This window comes from Mytilus californianus, unplaced genomic scaffold (assembly GCF_021869535.1).
Source record: "Mytilus californianus isolate M0D057914Y unplaced genomic scaffold, xbMytCali1.0.p SCAF_1, whole genome shotgun sequence".
Taxonomy (NCBI): Eukaryota; Metazoa; Mollusca; class Bivalvia; order Mytilida; family Mytilidae; genus Mytilus; species Mytilus californianus.
In genome coordinates this window covers 91,836,034-91,855,482 of record NW_026262581.1, presented here as the reverse complement: position 1 = coordinate 91,855,482, position 19,449 = coordinate 91,836,034, and the positions used below count along the sequence as shown (strand labels likewise).

The 19,449-nt window shown below is 31.6% G+C and overlaps 1 protein-coding gene across 1 annotated transcript; it reads right to left on the bottom strand.

The window, feature by feature from the left end:
• Positions 1–13,030: 13,030 nt before the first annotated feature.
• Positions 13,031–15,909, bottom strand: LOC127726086 (protein PRQFV-amide-like). Its single transcript, XM_052233424.1, has one exon. The coding sequence runs from the start codon at positions 15,720–15,722 to the stop codon at positions 14,919–14,921; it is 804 nt and encodes a 267-aa protein (XP_052089384.1). The 5' UTR covers positions 15,723–15,909; the 3' UTR covers positions 13,031–14,918.
• Between the last annotated feature and the right edge of the window lie 3,540 nt (positions 15,910–19,449).

Below are 19,449 nucleotides of genomic sequence, written 5' to 3'. Positions count from 1 at the left end.
GTGTATTTGACTGTTAGTGTATCGTTTGTTCTTTTATCCTTGTCATTAGTTATGAACTTCCATTGAAAAAGTTTATTTATCAACTCTGCTTAATTTTTCATTTCTACTTTCCTCTCGATCTAAAAATATTGATCAAGATATATTAATGAAACAAATTTGGAACAATGACTCATTTATAGCTGCTTCACAGTGAGGATCAACATAAACCAACAGTGATTTAGGTATTGTAAAATTTCTTGTTCACTTGAACATATGGGCCAACAGAATTCCAGGTATGATGATCGTGCATTTTTATAAATCCTGTTTTAATTCAAAAATCTTAAAAAGGGCATTTAATTGCACACATTGACTTGCACGTTTTGTCGTCTAGAGCTCACAGAGGGTGTTGGTTCAGTGACACTCTATGAAAAATAATCTTTTGACCAATATTAAAATTTTACTCCCATCCATCTTTCAATGATCGTATTTGTGAGTCTGGTTACTTTCATATCTTCAGATTTAAAGGCTATATTCGCATTGAAGTTATATCAGTTTTGTTACATATTAGTGAATATAAATATAAGGAGATGTGGTATGATTGCCAGTGAGACAACTATCCACCAAAGTTCAAATGAAGTGGATGTAAGCAATTATAGGCAGCCGTACGGCCTTCATCAATGAGAAAACCCATACCGTATAGTTATTTTTTAATTTTACCCAGACTTCTTTCGTTAACACTTTCTTATGTATAGCTTCAATGGGCGCTTTTACTTAAATGGAGAAAAACAAAACTAAGTATAATATAGTTAATCCTTAAGAATATGTAAAGATATGGGGTAAGTGTATATTGAACGCAAATATTATCCAAAAAATTTATTAAATAGCTTAAACTTCTGATGGTGACTTCGGCAAGTTTAATACAGAGGTCTTCTCTGTAATTTTGCTTCATGGTTGGGTGCATTGAGCCATTGCCGTGACTTCTTCCTGACCACCATGATAGTAACTGAAAAGGAAAACACACCATGTTTAGGTATAACACAAAATACTTTGAGTCTTTTTCACTATTTCTAAAATTAAAAAGCACATCATTTAAAAAACCTAAAATACGGGCAAAATGAAATGTTTGTAATGAGTCAGTATAACAGAGTAGGTGTGCTTTAATTACAAACTATCAGATAAAGGCCGAATTAAAGACAAATTTATTCTTGTTTTAATAAATGCCTCTACCCCTTGAGACGCAAAATCTGATACCCCGAGAGACACATTACATTTCGATGCAAAATTAACTTTAAAACAAATAAATTTGACAAAGAAGCTGGCATTTGGTTAAATTCTACGATAGGAATTCATTTCTACATAAATCATACATGAAAAAATTCGCCAACAGTAGTTTTTTATCCTGAAACTTGCATTTGAATTCTCAAAATCTGCAACACGGAAAACTAAGGAGAAGTGTTTCTGCTTGCTGGAAATAGATTATGGTTCGGTTCCTTCCGTGCAATACATTAATTGGTGCTAAAATTCTCAAAAAAGAAATTTTGATACTTTTACTTACCTTGATCGCTTTTTCTCCGCTACGAAACCGCCACCCCGTGTCAAACATAGCCAACACCCCCGCATGTGGCGTTCTACACGATGTAAAGGTCTCCAATAAACAAAACAGTAATCACACGAAGAAGAACTTGGTTCCCCACCGTTTGTAACAGATTCAATTAAACCAGGTCAACAAATTACTAGTAAAACAAAAAACATCCACATAATGAATTAACTTAACTTTTGACTTGAAAATTTGTTAGTTTATCAATGTTCAAATCTCATAAAGGTACATAGTTTATAAACTTTTCGATCAGCCTTAATCGAAATTTTAAAATTAAGACCAATAATAAAATCCAATTCAGAATTTGTAATGTTTACTAATAAAAATGTATTGGTTATTAAGCACACATTACACCCATAAGAGGGTTTAAGGCAAAAAATAGGATTATAACATAAAATGGATAAAGAATAAACAGATTAATAAATGCTCGTAGTTTCTAATTGAGAGCTGAAGAAATCAGGTCTAAAAATCATAAATTATTCAATCATCGTTGAATATCGTCATACATGTAACACTAAAATACATATTGTAGTTACTGGCTTTGTAACCGAAACATGTTGATATAAACCGATAAATTAATAATGAAATATATATAGTAATAAATGTGTTATGCAACTTTTCTTTTGAAATGGCATAGTACGTGCATGATAGCTGATAATGTTAACACTGCACTTTCAACAGGATTTCTATATAAACATTCAATCAAAACCTAATTGCTACCGCGTCAGTTACTAAATATTAGACAAGAAACATGCATATATTTTTTTGCAATTCAAATCATATACAAAGAATTATTGGGTACTTCAAAATATCATTTATCACTCGACAAGTAGTTACCGAATGAATCGAGAAAGATTGGTCGGATTTTTTCAGATTAGTCTTATATATATTAACCCAAATAATCCAGTCGTTATATTCCGATCACTCCATTAATCTCTGAAGTATACTGACTGTAACAGGACGCTGAATCATTCGAGCTATATATGTATATATATACCGTTTCGATTCCTAACATCACTGAAGAGACATTAATTGTCGAAATCCGGATATGGTGTACAAAAACCTTTGCACCTTTTGTTTGCGGTATACCATCTTCCCGCAAGTTTATTGTTTTCTGTTTAGTATTAAATTCATAATTAAGATCCAAGTATTACATCGGTGATCCGTTTATTTGGCAATCGCCAATGGCAGTCAGCAGGGTTTAAGAACATTTGTTGTTCGACCTGTTAGTCAAATGCGTTTTGTTAAAATATATTTTTTCACTTTTTTGGTCTTTTGGAAAATGTTGTTTGTGCTGTATTTAGACCCCTCTAACAAGAAATTTGTTTTGCATGCACACGTATAAAAATTACGGTTTTTATCCAACGCAATCATAGGTTTGAACGTTGTTTTCAATTCAGACTTGTATATATATATATTTATAGATTATATCACACCGCCCACCACTGGATTACAATATTTGTACAATCGAGATAGGTAAATTTTCAAACTTTGAAACGCCATCTGTTCATCTAACTATGTAATGTAAATTGCTGAGTCAACGTTCCAAACAAATTTAGTGGCAATTAATACGAGACAAATGTAAGCAACGTGCTGTAGTTTAATAATCAAAGTACTGAAGTACTGAAAATCGGATGACTGCAAGTTCTTGTGGATGGTAACAAGCACCGTTGTCTCAGAAAAAAATCACATCTCTATACCTGAAGGTGAGGTTAATGTACAGATATAATTTTTTTTCTGAGATAAGTTCGTGCGTGGATAATGAATAAATGTCAGGGAGTTCAACCTCATCGTAATAACTATTATATTGTAGTGATACAAATCAGTATATTCTGGTTTGCTGATATATATTATTTTCATATTTGTATATTACAGTTACATATGTATATATAATTTTCATCCATTTGTATATCATTCTATTCTACTATAAGTAATAGTGCAGTGCAAGTGTATGGTGGGCACTCTTCTGTAATAATTCGATTTTTCTAATAGATTGGATTTGAGTAGGCATTCATATTTTCCCGCCAAACGTTCAATCTCCCATGCAGAGTTATCGGTCCTTGAGAGAGAGCAAAGATCGATAACTCTGCATGGGAGAATGCAAACGTTCTTGAGATATTCTTCCGCATGCGTTAACACACTTTTTCTGTACGTGTGCATAGATATTAATTTTTTTTACTTATATATATATTTTCTAATGACAAAACCTTTTCATATTATTAATTTATGTTCTTAAAATATATTTGTAGGAGTATCCATTGAAAAAATGAATTTATAACAAGCGATAAGGAATGTTATTTTGCACTCGATAGTGTCCGCGTATTTTTACTGTTTATAGATCGTTTACAATCCCAACACGAAAGTTACGTAATGGAAATCTAGGCGACAGCAATACACCGGAATGCCCTCACGTGCATCCGATGTAAAAATCATACTGGTGAGAATTAGCGAAACTTGAATATGATAATCAGCAAGATGAATACGGAACAGGAATCCGGATACTAAAAAATAACTTGTCAAAGATACCAGGCATATATTTTTTTTACGCCAGACGCTCGTTTCGTCTACAAAAGACTCATCAGTGATGCTCGAATCAAAAAAGTTAAAAGGCCAAATAATATACTGCGTTGAAAAGCATAAATGGAATATAAGATATCACAAACTGTCATCTTCTTATTCAGAAGAACATTCACATGACGTCGACGAAAAACGAAACCGGTAGAGATTTTACAAGTAGATGCCATGCTGTCCCAGTTGAAGACGCCTGAATAATTGAAACTGTCTTGTCACATATAATGTGTACTAATTTCATTTGATATTATGTTGAAAATGAATATAAAATCTTGGGCAATTTGTATCAAGACAACAACTTCTAACACAAGGTAACCATACACAAGCTCTTGCATCGTTTAACAAGTTCTGAATAGACCATAGTCTGTGCAAGTTGTGATATACATACAACATACGCCATTTTCACAGAACTTTCGAAAGATAAAACGTTATTTAATTTTATTTAATTAAACTTATGAAGGAATACATGCAGTTTCTGGAAGCAAGTTCAAAGGACTTAATCTGTTATAATATTTTATCAATCTTCATATAACAGCATTATGAACAGTGTGAGTATACTAAAGCCAACAATGTCGGTCATATTTGTTTGTCGTATATTGTTTTGCTATAAATTAGGCCGTTAGCTTATTTCGTTTGCGTTTGAATTGTTTCACGTCGGGGTCTTTTATAGCCGACTATACGGTATGGGTTTTTCTTTTTGTTGAAGGCCGTACGATGGCCAGTAATTGCTTATATCCACTTCATTTGAACCCTGGATGGTAGTTGTCTCACAAGCAATCATACCAAATTTCCTTATTTTAAAATGAATGATTGAATCAACTAAATTTTCTTTAATTGCCTTTCGTATTGTCATTGTGTTTATCATTTTGTTACTTAAAATAAATGGTACTACATGAATGGAAGTACCGATTTGAGTAATTCTTGTCGCTTTGATCAGATGAACAGTTTTACTGTAATATTATTTTTAAAGCCAACAAGTTTAGGAGTTATCCTGTGCCAAGTCAGGAATATGACAGTTGTTATCCATTCGTTTGATGTGTTTGTTTTTTTATTTTGCCATTTGATTGGGGGCTTTCCTTTTTGAATTTTCCTCGGAGTTCAGTATTTTTGTGATTTTACTTTTAAAATGTGGTCGTTAGCTTAATAGGTTTATGAATAATGGTTATATTTGTACTATTTGTGTTCAACCATTGCGTTTGGTATATTTTTTGAAGAACGTCAATTCGCTAATTCGTAGTTTAAAGCAAAATTTAAATGTTTCTATTATTTTTTTTATCACGATGCATTCATATTCTCTGGAAATGTTTTTATTGGCATTGCACAACATCGTGTCTTTCTGTTGTGTTCATGACATCTCTGTATGAAACCGACTCCACACCACATACACCGATATAATAGAGGGTAGGACGGTAAAATTGCTTAGCAGGTTAGGTGATTTTTCTCAGTTACTGCTAGAGTTTTTTAAGACGACATTGTTTAACTATTGTTTTACTCAATCATGTGGTTTTTTTCTAGGAGTTATGCCCCTTTGAACTTAGAAATTTGGCCTTAATATACTGCTGTAACAGTTTGTCATCGCAACTCCTCTGAAACCACAGAGCAGAATTTCATGAAACTTTATAAATAATAAGGACACACTATAACGATGTGCATATTGACAGGAAATTATGATTCTTTTTTTTTTGAATTATGCACCTTTGAACTTACAAATTTGGCCTAAATATATTACTGCAACAGTTTGTCATTTCAACTCCTCTGAAATCATGCAACAGAATTTCATGAAACTTTGTAGATAATAAGGACATAGTATGTAGATGTGCATATCCACAAGAAATTTTAAGGATAACTTAGGAGTCTGGTTAGATTATGTTTGCCAAGTGACAATGTGGGGGCGTGGGTACATGTATGTTAGCGTGCTCACAAAGGTTCTTTAATTAGAAATAATGTAATACATTTGATACATTGTAATATTAATTAATAGAGAGAATATGAACAAAAGTGGTTTGATGCTACAAATATTAATTAAAAATGTGGAAAAACTTAATAAAAGAAAAAAAAAAGAGAGAAAACGTCATTGAAATAGAAGACAATCTAGTATTCATAGAATTTGTTGTGAAAAGGGCGCCCATATTCTGACAATGATACATAACAGATACGACGTAGGTCGTGTCAGCCTCATCTTGTATAAAATCTATGAAAAAGCTTCCATTTGTCAAAGCTTTCAATAATAACAGACGAAATCGCATAGCATATTAATTCTTACACGAAAAGAACATCAGAAAATCTGATACATCCTAGATATATGTTCAATATCAATCAATTAAGGACATTGTGCAACACAAAAATATTTACAGCGTTAATGGTGTCGAAAGAAACATGATTTGTTGACATTTGTGTTGTTGAGTGTTCTGTCTGAGTGTATAAGTAGAATTCCAATCTCTTTTCCTTTTATATAAAAACTGTAGTTTACTTGGACATGTTGATCTTTGTCTGAGGAAGACACATAAAGCAATGGCATATTAGAATATACATTTTTTATTGAACAAAGTATTTTTGTATGGTTTCTTGTTTCTTTTTTGGACAATATTCGTTTCAAAGTATAGTATACTAGTCTTATTTGTAATGTCGTGCAATTTTTTTATTTTGCATGATGAAATACGAAATTTTTTGTTTTTCATTGTACTTCGATTCTTTGCTAGATTTCAAATATATTGTTATTTGTGTTTCTTTCTAGAAGAACAAACTATAAAAAAGGTTATTTTTTCTTGGATATCAATTGAATTTCATTTCAGTAACCATTGTATGCGGTTTTCGTAAGTGTAACATGTATATGTCGTTTACATGAAATCACCCGTATGCTCGAAAGCGTTTGGCTACTTTGTATTTTAGAACAAGTATGAATTGTTCCTTTTTCAGCTCAGTAAGGGGAGTTGGACTTCTAAATAAACGTTTTAAATTGAAACAAAGAAAAAAATCTGAACGTTAACATTATAGAGAACAAATGACAAACAAACAATAAAACACACAACACATGACAACAGAACGAAACAAGAATGTGTCCATAGTACACGGATGCCCCACTCTCACTATAATTTTCTATGTTCAGTGGACCGTGAAATTGGGGTCAAAACTCAAATTTGGCTTTAAAATTAGAAAGATCATGGTTCAAGTTCAATAGTTTATTATAGTCTCACCACATACATACAAGTGTCATAGGGAACATGTATACTAAGTTTCAAGTTGATTGGACTTCAACTTCATCAAAAACTACCTTGACCAAAAACTTTAACCTGATGCGGGACAGACGGACGGACGAACGGACGCACAGACCGAAAAACATAATGCACCTAGGTGGGGCATAAAAACAAACAACATGAAAAATGCTCTCTTCAACAAATACTATAATAGAAAACTAGACGGCACTAACACATCAAACCGATTTTCCATATAAAAGTAGTATTTCGTTGAATATAGGTGTAACTTAATTTATTGTAGTCTTTAAAAATGTGCGTTTTAGCGATACAGTAACAATTTGATAGATATTTCCATGAATACGACAGAATTTTTTTCAATACATAAAAGTATACCAATGAAATTCAACCACTTGCGCATAACTCTCTTATTCAAACTTTATAGTTATTGGTTTGTTTTAATGATTTCTGAAAATAACAAACCGGTGCACTTCTATTGTCGTTGGAAGTTTTGCTCTGTGTCTCACTGTGACTTTGAGATAAACACAGCGCTTTTAGTTTGTTTTTTTGTTTTGTCACGTGTGTGTTGGGATTTTGTGTCATGAATTACATGTAACACACCATATTATTATATTCCACTTCACCCCAATATTTATGTGATGCACCGTTTGATACTTCTTATGGAATGATCATTTATCATTTAGTTCAACATCAGAGTTTGTTCAATTAAATATTGTATCTAATAATATATTACATAAAGCAGATTTTGAATAAACATTTATATATATATCGCGCATTTTGAAAAAAAAACTTTGATATTTTTTAATAAGGGAATTCCCCTATTGATAAAATTAATGTATATTGTTTATTTTACGCGAGACATCAAAGGTTTCAAATGAAAAGAAACCATATTCAAAAATCGAGATTAATACACAGGAAGCTACGACCAAATATTTTCCCTGTTTTGAATACATTACCTACTCTACGAACGAAACATAATATTGAAAAAAACGAAACAAGACAGACAAAGGATAAATAAACAAAAATGTGAGTGTTGACATTGTATTATTATTAAAACAATTATTGTCTTTTGATTCGATAAATGTCTTGTGTTATTAACTTAACTGAAATCAAGATGAGTATCAGTTTTTTTTTCAAAAGTAAATAACAAGTTACACAATTGCCCAATCAAAATACAATAATTGTACCATATTTGAAGTGACGTTTTATGTTTTAATGAACTTAATATTTTCATATCTACAAAACAACAGTAAATCATAAATTACTTAAAACATCTAAAATCTAACATCAATATAGGGATTTATTGTGAAAGTATGACTTAGCCTGGATCATTGGTTTCCAATTTTATGGATTTGATCGTTCCTGATAAAGGTAAATCTAGAAAAGCGCCCCGGACGCATCAAATTCATTAAGTGTCGTGTTCATTTTCTGGCACTGGGTTGATACCACTAAAATTGGACTGCTAGATCCCGATAGTTTCACCAGATAAGTAGTCAGTGCTTCGGTACTGACACGATCTCTAATACATCTTTCTTAAATTGTCCGTTGGTATTTTTTTAAATGTAAAGAAATTAAGGTCCCAACTCACTCTGGCAAAGTTGCCTGTAGGTTGATTTGGTTATTCTCTTTAAGCGCCTATACATCATAACATATTCTCAAGTATTTATATTTTTGGGGTTTCAGCGTTCCTGTCATATAAGATAAATCCAGAAAGTACTTCGGACGAATCAAATTATAAAGTTATAAAGTTTCATTGCAGGATAGTAAAAAAGAAGTCTTGCACCAAGCTTTTAATGGTTGTATATCATTTATAAAGCGTATGAATATAAAAGATATCCTTAGACTCCAAATCCTTTTTTTTTTTCTTTTTTTAGATGAAATGAACTTTTGATAATTGCTATAACTATACGTTTGTTGCAGAATCATTGTGTTTTGTGTTTTAGAGGATTTTATCGTGTCGCTCTTTAGCAGTTTGAAATGTAATTACAACATTCCTTTATATGCATTTTCTATTGTGCATTGAAACAATATTTTCATAACAAAAGATTGTGCTTCTCTGCACTGTTACATGTATATCGTGTATTGCACCGGGTCAGTGGACCGAGGATGATTTTAAACAGAGACCCAATGGATAATTGAAAAGACATTCAAACAATATTGGTTTTTTTTTAGTAGAGCTGTTGCATTTAGATACTTGGCAGTTATTTTTGTTCCGTTTGAAACAAACACCGAATCATCAATATGGGTTAATACATAATATCTCCTTAAAAGGTAAAAGTGACTTCGCTTGTTTTGTTTGAACACTTTGACAAGTCATAATTGAAGGCCGTACGATGACCTTTCGATGCTTACATCTACGTCATTTGGTCTCCTATGAATATCATTGGCAATAACACAACATCTTACTTTTATACAGTATAGTATGGGAAAAGAAAAATGCATATGTCACTTCAAAATCAGACCAAATGACAGTTTATGGACGTTTTGGTCAAACTATGTGGAAATCAGCTCAGCGTCGGTCTATAATCATTTTGGGTGATACTTTATTTGTTGAAAGCATTATTTAGTATGGTTATACTTTGTTTGGTTGCCGTCTGTGGTGAAGATATTACCAGAATGTTACTTTACGTTCTGCCAAGTGTGTTTACTTCACAGTTGAGTGGTATTTTATAATTACGTTCAAAAGTCATGAGTGCTAATATATTCATTATTAAAACTATACACGACCGATTATGGTTGAGGCCTTAAGTTTTCATTTACAAATTTATAATTTTCTATTTAAAACTGCACCAAAATCAGACTAAAATGATTTAAAATGAAACTTTTGAACTGAATTTCTATTTTGAAGTGATTACAAAACCCATCATAGATTTTTTTTTATCAACAGTAGAAGGAAAATATGCATTAAATAATGATAAAAACTGTTCATCAATACAGGTAAAAAGATTGTTTGACCCCTTTTGGTCCTTTATCGACATGTGCGGGGTCGCAATCCCAAAAACGCAGGTATTTGAATTCAAATAAAAACCAACAATATCAAGTACGACTTCAGAAAATATGAAGTTGCATATAAATTCAAATCTTAACTACAAGAATATAATAAGAACTAAAACATAAATTCAAAAATTGAAACAGATGGACAAGTCCTATTTCAATATTGTCCATTTATAATCTGGACTCCTTTCCAATTGTAAATTCCAATACCTTACTTCCGATTTACATATCTATAGCATGTTATTAAATTTGTCCAAAATTTCATGTACCCGATTAAAAAATGTAAACTATTTTGCTTATAAACATTGTATGCAAAAATTGCAAAGAAACCAAAACCCTAAAAACAAAATGACATAAAAGGCTACAAAAAGAAGGATAGATGATAAATGAACAAAATAAAATAAAATAACACAAGAAATTCTATAAAATAATCAAAATATTAATAGGAAACATATTGTTATTTTAAATATTGCATATAGCTTCAGACTCTGTAAAGCACAATTTCAAAAAATGAAAAAGGAATTGATGCAAGAAGAAAAAGGGATGAACGGACTGATTTAATACCCCCAATTTTTTTTCTTTTTTGGTTGTTCAAATTCCAAGAACAATTAAAAAATTTGTACAATAGGTCAAGGTTACAAACTTTTTGAGGAGTTAATACATTAAACGTGTATATGTTGGACGGCATGATTTCATATCAGCAGGTTAAGTAACTTGAGTTTGTGTTATTTTCGGATATGATTGTTATTGTTATTTCTTCTGGGTACCTTTTTTTCCACTAGTCCGTCGCGATTTAAAGATGGGATGAATGTTAACAAACTTGTTGAAGGCCGTACGGTGACCTATAGTTGTTAACGTCTATGTCATTGGTCTCTGGTGGAGAGTTGTCTCATTGGCAATCATACCACATCTTCTTATTGTTATAGTTAACCCCGCCACATAGTCATCTGCCTTTCTTAAGTCACATGTTCATGTTTTTCGTCATGACCATCGACAGTGGTTGTTTTTAGTCGCATCTTATGTTTTCCTCTTTTCTTTTCTTTTTCTTTCTTGTTGTTTTTTTTTTTTTTTTTTTTGCTTTTGTGAATTTGTTGATGGCAGTGCTGTGCTATTATGTTAATTCATAAATGGTTTTTTTTTACATTCGGAACATTTTTAGAGCTCGATGTACTATATAAGATTCTTATTTTAATGTTGACCTCTCGATTTGTTTTGATATTTTCTGTTGTTGGATAACTGTTTCATTGACGTATGACACTACCTCACAATTCATTGACACTAGTTTTATTCGTCCACATCATTGGAACTTGAAAACTGGCTGTAACATAATCGCCAAGATTATTTTCAATTTAAAGTTGTCATAGTACTATATATCTAAAAATAAACGAGATTATCAGGAAAATAACAAGGGATCAATCAAATAGATATAAGAAGATGTGGTATGAGTGCCAATGAGACAAATCTCCATCCAAGTCAAAATTTATAAAAGTAAACCATTATAGGTCACAGTACGGTCTTCAACACGGAGCCTTGGCTCACACCGAACAGTAAGCCATAAAGGGCCCCAAAAATTACTAGTTTAAATCCATTCAAACGGGAAAACAAACGGTCTAATCTATATAAAAAACGAGAAACGAGAAACACTTATGAACCACATCAACAAACGACAACTACTGAACATCAGATTCCTGACTTAGGACAGGTGCAAACAAATGCAGCGGGTTTAAACGTTTTAATGGTACCAAACCTTCACCCTTTTTCTGAAACAATAGTGTAACATCACAACATAGAAAGACACACTATAAAATATCAACTGAAATAGCTTAACTCAATCAAAGGACATATTAAAACCATTGAACATACACTGAACAAATAAATTTGACCTATGATACAATGTAAAACACTATTAGTCGAAGAACCAAAGACCGGGGTAAAACGCATGTGCTCCGGAAGTGTAGACAGTTCTTTTTCCATTAGCGACACCTGTCATGTTCTGATGATGAAATAATCCAGTCATTACAGTAAAGAGTACAATTGAAATGTTTGGCGATTACCAAAATGATAAAAATAACATGATGAAAGAAAATAAAAGAATTCTTGTTTCGTTAGAATATTATATTAATGCATACATATTTACACAAGTCTAAGAACATAAGTGCAATAGGCATTTTTTTCGAATATGATTTACAGCATACATTTCTTAAATTTTCCGTTGATAAATTTAGAAAGTATTAAAAATCATACGGTTCCAACTACCTCAGGCAAACCTTAGATGGTTCTGACTATACTTTTTCTTCCCGTTTTGCTATATGAATCTTCAAGTATATTAACATCATTGGCTTTCCATTTGTTTTACATTTTAGAGTTCCTGAGGGTTACTCCAGACATGTACGTCGGACACACGAAATTTAACCTTAATGACAAACAAAATATGGAACATAAATACTTCTATTTGCCGACACCGATAGCGACATGTGATACTGCACTGTGTAATCAAGGCGATGAAAGTTTATAATGACGTTCTTTCGGACCTAATTCTAATGATATTTTACAGGTATTTGTTAGACCAAGTGATTCTAGGTCACTAACTTTCATTAGAAAAAAAAGTTCATGATGTGCGTACGAGAAAACTCCTTGTAAAATATACTGACGTAGGATAGGAAATATAATGTCGAAGAAAAATATTAACTTTTTATTGATACATAATGCATGTTAAAAATAAATAATCACAAAAGGCTATATGAATATGACGAAAAGTCGATGAGAGTATACGTCAATTGCAATGGGACAGCAACTTATCGACACAAAAACACCAACAAATGCCATATAGTGTTCAACATATGACGTCCAACAATCTACAGGTGTCAAGCTCTTCATCGCCCTGAGTAAAAAATGTGAATAAGACTATTGTGAAAGAACCAATCAAAGAAAAAAAAACATAAAAAACAACAAAATCTGATTTAAATTGTCAAGAACGTCAACTATACACAAATCATGGGCTACTTAATAAATATTAGTTAAAATCTGTTATAGTTATAGGAAAATGTCATCAAGTGTTTTCACCAAAAAAAAAATGAAAACTAATATTAAAAATGATAAATTACACTCTACAGGTGGATTTCTGGGCTCCCAAACCATTATCAGTGAGCATGCTTTATATCAAACGTATTATTGTATTAATGAATTTCCTTCCTAAGAATTACCATACCCAGTTATTGTTTTTCCATTTTTTAATATATTTAGTGTTCCCAATAATCTTTCAGTAAGGAAAACTGGGAAACTTAAAATATTTCTTCAATATTTCAATCAATGAAAATAACATTTTCTAAATTTCGTGCGCCCGAAGCGTTCTTTTTCTTCTGGATTTACCTTCATCAGGAACGCTCTTAACCAAAACATTTGAAACTCAAGTGATGAATAAGTAAGTAAAAATGTTAGGAACTATATAAATATAAAGGTAAATGGCATTTAATTTTGCTTGTCTGGAAGAACTCATTGGTTGTACAGTGCTTGTCTTTGTTTACGTTCCTAACACCTCTTTTGTTCTACTTGTTTATGCGACTTTTTGCTCTACAGATAACGTGACAAACACTACTTGTTTAGAACTAGCAACGATACATTTTTCAGATGTTCATTTATATTTTTCATTTTCATTTTCACAAAAATATTTACTCAATCGATTTTGAATAAGTCAATATTTTAGATTTAAGTGACAATTTAAGTATAAAATCGTCATTATGAATTAAAAATTGTTATTTGTCATTTATAAAAACAAAATTTGTATTCGAAATTCCTATCCTGAAATAAGGTTTGTAGCCGTTGAGAAGCTTATTTTTACTTAGTTTGTATTCTTTATAACATGAATTCTGAAAGTTAAAATTGAAAAAATGTAAAACTGATATGGCTTTGATTGATTTTATAAATCTTTTATAAAGATACCTTCACAATATTGTCTTCTTCAAATCTATGTAGTCAGAAAAAAACGAAACTGAAAAAGTATACCTTTATTCGTTTTTTGCAAAATAATACATTTGAGCTGTTACATTGCAAATAATCAATTATTAAAGTACTGTCTGTAGATTGCTGTAAATGACTAATTTGTTGAGAAAATGAAATCATGACCTTATTCAGTGGAATAAAAAAATCAAATCATTTCACATAGACAATATTTTTCCATCTTTGAAGTACATCAGAAATCAACTGAACAGCAATTATTTATCAACAGGAAAGACAATACTTTATTGTTCTATCAAGCTCTTTAATAATTCAGTTTTCTATACCATGCCAGTGTTTGGTTAAATTCTGATAGGGCACTTTTAAAAAGATTGTTTTACACTATCCATAAACTTCACAGTTTCAAAGATAGAACGTGAGAATTCCTCTTTTTTTCAGACGCAACCTTTTATTCTGACCTTTTAAAAAGGTGTATGAAAATAAATGTAACATATAATGAAAAAACAAAAAAATATATTCAGCATTGTTTAAATTATTTGCTTCATTTCAAAGGAAATCTTCCACTTACAGTTTTGTTTGAAAGGAAATATTCCTTATATGTCCAAAAGATTTCATCCTACAAAGTATCGCATGTGTCTTTTTTCGTATTGCTCACTGTCTTCAGAATTGTCTCTTTTCCCAACAAAGTATCGCATTCGTTTTTCCACATCATTATTTTGTTCTTTATCTTGGTCTCGTTTTCCAACAAAATATCTCATTCGTTTGTGGAATGCATTACCATTTATAAAGTCATCTGATGGTCGTTTTCCTACAAAATATCGAAGTCGAGATCGTTTTTCAACTTGATCATTTTCCTCTATATCATCTCTTTTGCCAAGAAAATATCTTCGTTTTCCTAAAAAGTACCTCCTTTTCCCTACGAAATAACGCATTCTTTTCTCCAAATCTTCATCTTGAAAAGGACCAGTTTCATCACCATCTCTTTTTCCTACAAAATAACGGAGACGTGACCTTTTGCCAACAAAATATCTCATCCTTTTTGCAATTTCGTCGTTGTTATCCAATACATCTGTTTGATCTCCATCCGCTCTTTTACCAACAAAATATCTCATTCTTTTTTCTGCTGAAGGTAAAATATCACTTGCTGTTCGGTAATCGTCTACCCGTTTTCCTATGAAATGTCTTAGTCGTTTTTGAAGTTCTTCGTAAGGAATATATCGTTTTGTGCGTACACTATCTTCTGGCGATAAATCTATTTCGGCATTTCGCTTGTCTCTGCTTTCTTCTAAGGCTGCATGTGACTTCTGTTCATTTTGCAGAGATTCCAGTGCTTCAGTTGTTTGAATTGTCAGTATTACGAAACTCGAAAGAAGGAAACATAGTCTTTTGATAGTCAATTTATATCCAGAATTCATATCTTTAAATGAAAATGAAATCCTAAAAATGTCACAAAACTATAAAACAATATAGTGCAACTGTTCTTTCTACTTTTCGTTCTCGCTTCTATGTTAATTTTCGTTCGCTTACATGATCAGGTATGGCTTATTCCTAGAAAGTCACACTACTCGTTTATAGTTTCTTCTATGCCTCTTTACGATCGAACTGACATTTTATGGCATTGAAATTGTGTAGGATTCATCAATACCAATACTGTCAATCAAACGATGATCACACCTTTTCAATATATTATATTGTAATTTGAAAGCTTGGGAAGAAATTTTCTGATAGGCTATTTCTTTTCTAACACACCCATTTATCATTGTAAAATACTCCTACGAACGAACAATATGAACAATATTCAAAGGATCTGCTGTTTTTTTCTTCTTATTCAATTGAGAGATCATTTGAATTATCTTATTATGTAGTTAATATAGTTTGAATTATTGTGTATAGTTATATTCAAATAAAAAGAACGTATGTATTGAAATATATAATTGGTTTTATTGATAAGTACGAGTACAGAAATTATCGGTTACTTTTTAGGAAACAATATTTAGACTATTGGAATTTCACAAAAGTTCGTTAATATTACGTTATAGATGAAAAATGTGAGAGCAGCCATAGGAAAGCATCAATAACTCTTACAGAAACCATTTTATAGTATGTCAAAATCCAATGTTTGCTAATAAAACATACATGTAAACGAATGCTTCAATTAGACGTTGTTAATATGTATTATACACAACGATATAAAAGTATTGTACACTTATTGTTATAAATATTCAGTAGCAGGGTCATTGAAGTAAACAAAAAATTACAATACTCTCACTGATGATATGAATGAGTTGAAGTTTTTAATAAATATTTATTCTTAAAAACGCAATTTTCAATCTTGTAGCTTTTTAATGTTTTTATCATTATTTCTTTTTAATTAAGACCGCCTTGATATAGCACGTGTGTACATGAATGTAAATATTCGCTCATCAAATTTGAAGGAATGAGCTGACGAAATACAAATTAACACATAGTAAACACAACGTACGTACGATCCAATCCGTGGGCAATTTTGATTTCTTTTAAAATTGTAAATTCTCTCATGGCCTTAAACATATTTTTTTAATTAAAAAAAAAAAAGACCAGTCATTTTTATTGATAAAATAAGCAGAGTGCTGTAGCACTTAAGATTTAAAAAAGGACGCATGGTATACGTCATTAAGTAAGCTATCTAAAAGACGAGACGGTAAAATATAGTCTGATAGTTACCACGCAGCCTCAGCAAGCACCCATAATGTAAGACTCGTATTTAATGTCTTAATTCGTTCTTCTGCATATAAAATCAAAGTTATGGCCTTGGAAGAAAATACAAAAACTTCGAAAGAAACGTGACGTCGAAACTCAATGAAATTGTCTTGTGCATCATTACCCATAAAAACGATTAAAATATTTTATAGTGCGACAAAACAATAAGCATTATATATAAGTCGTTGTAATCATCAATAAAAGGCTACTTAGAAAAACAAACAAGAGTCGAATTTCGGTATGTGAAGTTAAGAGCAGAACATCAATTTTAAGCGCCCCTCACGGTAACATGATGCCATGATTTCCTTTTGTACTGGTGTGTTGCAATTATAGATCTTCAATGTTGTTATGATAAAAAAAATCTTTTATGTTCTATATACCATGATGTCATACAGGGACATTTTTTTGGTAGTTATTTCCGATTTTGTATGTATTTTGTTTTCTAAAAGTCTAGAAGTTAAATATTTACTTTTCGAGATTCCAGCTAAATTGTATCTAAATTTATAAACTTATAATCAAGAACATATTTTTTTTTTAATTTTTCACATCTTTGTTTTATGCATTTATGGATAGTTGTATCAGTGGAAATCATACTACATCTTCTTTTTTATATTATGTTTAAGAAAAAAAAGTTCTTTACTTATTATCAAAGTTTCAGTAGCTTGGAATTCGAATGCATGAGTGAGCACGTGTTAATATCCTGTATATTGTCATTCAGGATACAGATAGACAGTCTAACACTGTGTACAAGTCTGAAATTCGAATTTACCATTATATATTTAAATTGTGAACAATTGTAAGTTAGAGACGACAGAAGTCTACCGACGTTTAAATCTCATAAATCCATTTAGAAAATACAAAATCAAGGTAAAAACAAAAACTTGGGAATCGCACTATCTTAAAAAGGAGAGAGATCGGGTGCATCGACAGGGTTTAACACGTCTCCTGCTATGCAGACAGCACCCGCCTTGCGAATCCACAGTCAGTAAATCTACAACTTAGACGTCTGTTCTAGGATCTAAAGTCAAAGACCGCGGAAACATGCCGTTGGTGAGTTGAGACACAGACATATTGTATCGGTCAACCAATTCGTGATATTGATCGTAAAACTTATGTAGTGTCGATTTCAGTCGTTTTTCCTCATGACTCTGTTGGAATAGCACTTCTGTGTTGACATGAATTATCATTGATATGGTCAAAAATATAAATTAACTGTTTACAAAACTATGAACTTTTCGGTTTACTAAAAATGTTCTACCCCAGGAATTGATCACCTTAGCTTTATTTAGCAAAACCTTTCGTAATTGTGTGTCATCAATGCTCTTAAACTTCGTACATGTACTTTCTTTGGCCTTTTTAACTTTTTTTATTCGATCGTCACTGATGAGTCTTTTGTAGACGAAACGCGCGTCTTGCGTACACAATTTTAGTCCTGGTATCTATGATGAGTTATTGGAGCAGTGTTTGTGTCAGGAGCACACCTCTATTAATGAGTCTGTAAACTAGAGGCCCTAAAGAGCCTGCTCACCTACGTCTGCGTGCATTTTCAACAATGGACTCTTTTCAATATTGTAGACTAGAATATAGTTCATGACACAAATATCGTTTTGATGATCTTGTATTGGTGATCATTTTGAGACATTTGTAGATATTGTTTTGTTGACCTTTTTTGCTATTTAAATTGTCTATCTATTTAATATAGTTGTCACGATAAGAGGCAAAAAAACACAAAACATTGGTAAAATTGTCATTAAACAGCAAAAAATACATTAAGGAGTTGACTGACGATTTAGACAATACGAGTTATTTGTAGATTTTGTCTTGCCGACCATTTATGCTTCTAAAGTTTCTATCTACTGTAAACCAACTTATTTTCGCGGATCTTTGTTTCGCGTTTAGCCCTTACTAGCCTATTTTGTGGTGATTTAATTTCGCTATGTTCAAATGTGCTTGATGCAGTTTAAATAGGAAAGATCCAAGTTTTACATATTCTCGACGATTTATATTCGCGTTATTTTTCTACTCGCGAAAGTCGCGAAAATTAGTTGGTTTACAGTATTTATAATAGCTTTTAAGATATAAGGGAAAACGCAAAAAAAAATGGTAAAAATCCCATTAAAAACTCCAATGAAAAGTCTAATAACGATTTCGGCCATGTTGAATATTTTGCTGATCATTTTAACTGTTTCAACTATCTCTCTATCTATTCTTTTTTTTATCGGCAAAAATGAAAAAAGATATGGTAATATTCTTCATCTAAGGACAATAACTCTAAAAAATCGTCTGACAGTTTTGATGTAAATGGATAGTAAGTAGATATCAACATTCTGAACATGTCTGCTCCTCTCAGATTTTCTTTATTTAAAGCGCGTTTCAAAATAATAGACAAAACATGCATTTTAC